This window comes from Limulus polyphemus, unplaced genomic scaffold (genome assembly GCF_000517525.1).
Source record: "Limulus polyphemus unplaced genomic scaffold, Limulus_polyphemus-2.1.2 Scaffold1655, whole genome shotgun sequence".
NCBI lineage: Eukaryota > Metazoa > Arthropoda > Merostomata > Xiphosura > Limulidae > Limulus > Limulus polyphemus.
The window spans coordinates 148,223-152,964 of NW_013667265.1; the positions used below are offsets into that span (position 1 = coordinate 148,223).

At 35.1% G+C, this 4,742-nt stretch overlaps 1 protein-coding gene across 2 annotated transcripts in view; it reads right to left on the reverse strand.

The window, feature by feature from the left end:
• LOC106464452 overlaps nt 1-2,138 on the reverse strand; it is a 21,378-nt gene extending 19,240 nt beyond the window's left edge. For both annotated transcript variants that reach the window (XR_002611744.1, XM_013924598.2), the window contains exon 1: nt 1,905-2,138. Coding sequence is in view for 1 of the 2 variants with exons in the window: in XM_013924598.2 (XP_013780052.1) it covers nt 1,905-1,930 (26 nt within the window). In the remaining variant the exon portion in view is untranslated. The remainder of the gene's footprint in view (nt 1-1,904) is intronic.
• Between the last annotated feature and the right edge of the window lie 2,604 nt (nt 2,139-4,742).

A 4,742-nucleotide genomic window follows, 5' to 3' on the forward strand; every position in this document is an offset into this window, starting at 1 on the left:
TTATAATTTCATTGTACAGGTCACTGGTTAGGCCACATTTGGAATATTGTGTTCAGTGTTGGTCTCCTCACCTGAGGAAGGACACTGAATTGTTCAGAGAAGGGTTACTAGAATTAAAACTTATAACTATAAAAAATTGGCAAATACAATAACTAAAAAATAGAACTTACACATTATAATTCAATTTCAAAAATTAAAAGATTCAGTACCAAAACATACACACATGCTGACTATATAACTGTTACAAGCATCACAAACACCAATGGAAACAGTGGAAGGTCAGCAAGAAGCCATCAAAAGCCTCTACCAGTGGGCTGAGGATAATAAAATTTCTAACTAACCAGATAAAGCTTGCTGTATGTTGAATAGCATGTCTCTCCATTCATGCTGATATACATACACACAGAAGGATTTCTCACAAAAACTGTCATTTTTCTGATGGACTGCAGAAAGTGCAGCAAAGGACCCTCAACAACCTGATTAGAACAGCAGTTATGACCAAAATACAGTTAGAAAACAAATTGTGTGCATCAGCAGAAAAGTCAGCAACAACCAAGTAACAGAGGGTGCAGAATTCAGCTGTCAGAATAGAAACAGTAGCAGCCAAACAACATACTGCACATTGGCTTCATTTGAACAGCATTACTACAAGAGAGGTTTCTAGCCAGATATGCACTACTCATAGCAACCCAACTATATAACACCAATCATACCCACACTTGAGAGAAGGTGCAGAATAAGCAGTAGTACAAATTGATATTGGTCAAGTCACGTGCTAGTGAGACCGAGAAAGATGTAAAAAAGAGGTATTTCCACTGGAAAACATCAAGACTATTGAGAAGGTCCAGGCAGATGGCAATATGTTCAACACAGTGAAAAGTGGCAGCAGGATGTGGAGAGAAACCTTAGGACTACTCAACACAACAGAAGTCCTGGACGGATAAATAAGTTAAATAGCCCAGTCAGGAAAGATACGACCAAATGGGCATGAGCCATATGGAGAGGTGGACATCTAATGTTTGAATGGTCAGCAGCTAAAACTGAGCAATTCACATCATTCAGAATAAAATGTGAGGAATACAAGGATGCAACTGTCTATTAACACTGAAGATCATGACAGGATCATACTTCTGATAGACTACTCATCACTAGATTGGAGACAGGTTTCAACCACAGAACATGGGTGGAACCTTTAAGTAACATTTGATAACAGCCTATAAGCCACAGAAGCATATCATTCAACTAGAAATTGAACGAACTCATTAGTAAGCAACAGCCCTTGGGTAACCTGGTAATACGAGTGAAAGAGCATGGACACTGAGAGAACAGAAAAACATGGAACAAAGGTCACACTGGTCAACTGGAGGGAAAGGGGTGCAAACATGAAAGTATTTATGTTGTTCAACACAAAGCTATACAAAACAAAGGGTTATCTGTGCTATACTCACTACAAGTACTGAAACCCAATTTTTAGCATTGTACACCCTCAGACTTACAGCTGACCTGTGAGGTGGCATGTGGAAAGAACATTCTTTTAAGTTAAATTGAATTTAAAATCAATGCTAGAAAAATTATTGGAAAATTATCTATATTTGGTTCCTAGAGTTAAAAAATAAAGGTCTATGGACTGCCAAACGTGCTGCAATGGAACTCACAAATAAAGGGAAATACATGTACTTTGGCCAGCGCTGAACACCTATGCTTTTGCGTGTAAATAAAATATTCAATAATTTGAATAAGAATACATCTTTCGGATACGCTCAGATTTTCAGATTTCTTCGATTGTTATTTAGTTTTAAATGTCTTAACGTTAAAGTCTAATTCCTTACTCTTGCAGTTGCATTAAATTTTCAGCAAATAACAGTAATAAAAAAGACCCTAACTAAGTAACTAAACTAACTTACCCTTCCTCACACTCTGAATGCATCATGACGTTCTACAAATTAGTTGAATAATTGGTCTAAGTTTAAACCTTTCTATAATAGTTGTTAACTAAAATGCGTGAAAATGTGGTATATCCACTTCTCTCACTTTCTTTTTAACAGCTTGATATATATATCCCTCTTCACCGAAGAAACCTAATTTAAATTACCACAGCTTGTACCAGAGAACTACACTTTTTGTGGATATATAATGCTTCATAGGGAGCGCTATGATTATTGTAATAAAAAATAATAATTTGCAAAGTATTTATAATATGAAAAGGTTTAGTTAGAACATACATGACACAGTAAAAATAAAATTAATCTGTTTTGTTTTGAATATTGAATGCACCAGATTGTTTGTACATGTATTTTGACAGGCATTTCTGACTATCGATTTTACACTACATTTCAATAAGTATGTACACGTTAAATACAGAAATACACTGTTATGTTCATTATTATAAAATGCTTTTTTATTGTGACTAGATGAAAATGAGCCTTTGCTGTTGTTTTAGTGTAAAGCTACACAATAAGCTTTCTGTACTCTAACTACTCTCAGGGAAATGAACTCCAGATTTTAGCGTTGTAAGTCCATACGTTTACCACTGAGTTACCGAGGAACAAGAAAACTAAATCCAGTGTCTTTCAAGTTAAGAAATGCAGTCTTTTTTTTTATGGAAACTTGTTATTGTTGGTTTTAGCCCAAAGTTACAAAATGAGAGCTACCTGTTCTATGTCCACCTCGGGGAACTAAACTCCGATTTAAAGTTTGGATACAGCTTGGATGGGTATTTAAAGACACTTTATTACAAACGTACACCGTTTCGACAAACTTATGTCATAATAAGCTTGTCGAAACATTATGTATGCATTTGTTATATAGTGTCCTTCACTACAAATTCAAGCCGTACCCAAACTTCATTTTCTAAAAGTGTGTTTTTCGAAATTAAAAAAGGTGAAAGGCAATTAGTAAATTACGAAAGCTCTCCCTCAGTGTTATCCATGAAATAGTAAAGGGAAGAAATATGATTTAGAGAATGTATTTCTTGTTTGTAATTAAGCACAAAGCTACACAATGGGCCATCTGTGCTTTGCCAACCACGGATATCGAAACCCGGTTTCTAGCACTGTAACTCTGCAGACATACCACTGTGCGACTGGGGAGGGGGTAGAATTTATTTGTTTTATACTTTGACCTTCCTCATTTTTCTCTCTTTTTTTTAGAACGTATAAATGCGAATTTGAGCTAGATAAGTGTTAGGACGTCATGTTTGTTTGTATGTTTTTGTTAAGCACAAAGATATACAATGGGCTATCTATGCTGCACCCATCATGGGTAATGAAACCCGGTTTTAGAGTGCGTTATAAGCCTTCAGAGTTACTGTTGAGTCACTGGGGAGCAGGACGTTATTTTGAACATAAATGGCATCATGTGTAACCTATGGACTAAACAACCAAGTCTTAGGTTCTAATGTGTGTATCGTGGGCTTTAACCATTGATCATCTCATTTCCAGCCCAGCATGCTAACCACTGGGCCACGCCTGACTTGAATATTATATGCATTTGTAGTATTTCCAGGTGAAACTGATTTTGGCAATAGTATTAAATCGATCCACTTTATAACGAGAGGATCGATCAAATATAGCCCCCTTGTGGCACAGCGGTATGTCTGCGGACTTACAACGCTAGAACCGGGGTTTCGATACTCGTGGTGGGCAGAGCACAGATAGCCTATTGTGTAGCTTTGTGCTTAATGACAAAACAAACAAACAAATTGACAGAAAACTTAGGATTTACCTAAAATGATTAGAGCTTATCACGTAACTGGTTATTCTCAAACAACATAATTAAGACTATAACCTCGATATATTATGATATTAAAACATGCAACATGTTTTCAACTCGCTATATAGTTATATAGGAATTTTAATGTTTTTTCTTTCGTTTAGTTTGTATGCAGTTTTAGCATAAACACATGGTTCAGAAAGTCATTGACACTGCCTTGCTCCATTTGCACTATTTCTTTTTTTTTTTTTTCTCTATAGTAGATAATATCTATTCTGCCAGAGCTCATATGGCCGGCTGGGATAAGACAGAAAAAGCAATGGTTGAGACACTATTTTATTGTCTTTCAGAATTTGTTGTGCATACTGGAGGGATTTGCACATTTTAATAACAAAGTTAGAAAACAAAGACCTATATATTCAAGATAATTATAATATAAATTTTATTTTAACCGACGTTTCACCTTTAGTGCTAGTAATATCAAACAGTTTTATGTTTGCCCATGAAGAAGAAAGGTCCACCTTTCAAAAGCGCTCGGGTTATAGGGTTTTTATTCATTTCTAAACAGTTTTATATATAAGCTCTGAAGAAGACGCAAAGGCGAAATGTCGGTTAAAATAAAAGTTTGTAACAGACTAAAACAAAATGCCTCTACAACTAGGGTCGAACAAAAAATAATTTATTAAATTTTAACAACCACATAAATCCAAAATAAAACTTTCCGAACGATTGGAATACAAGTTTTATCACTTACAAAACAACAACAATAAAAAAGAAAACAGTGAATAAATACGTGCCTGGCCAGGATTTGATACTGACGTTAATGAACAATACAACATAAATACCAATTAATTGTTTCAATAAATAAAGGAGTTAAGAATCAAAAGAAGAAAAACCTAATTCCGAAAAAAATCCCAAATTAGACAATTAACAATAATTTGTTTTAACTTTATCTCGACAACTAACTTGTTTAAGCTCAAGGCAAGGTTTTATTTGGTTAGACCTCTAGGTTACGTCTCATGTGATTAACT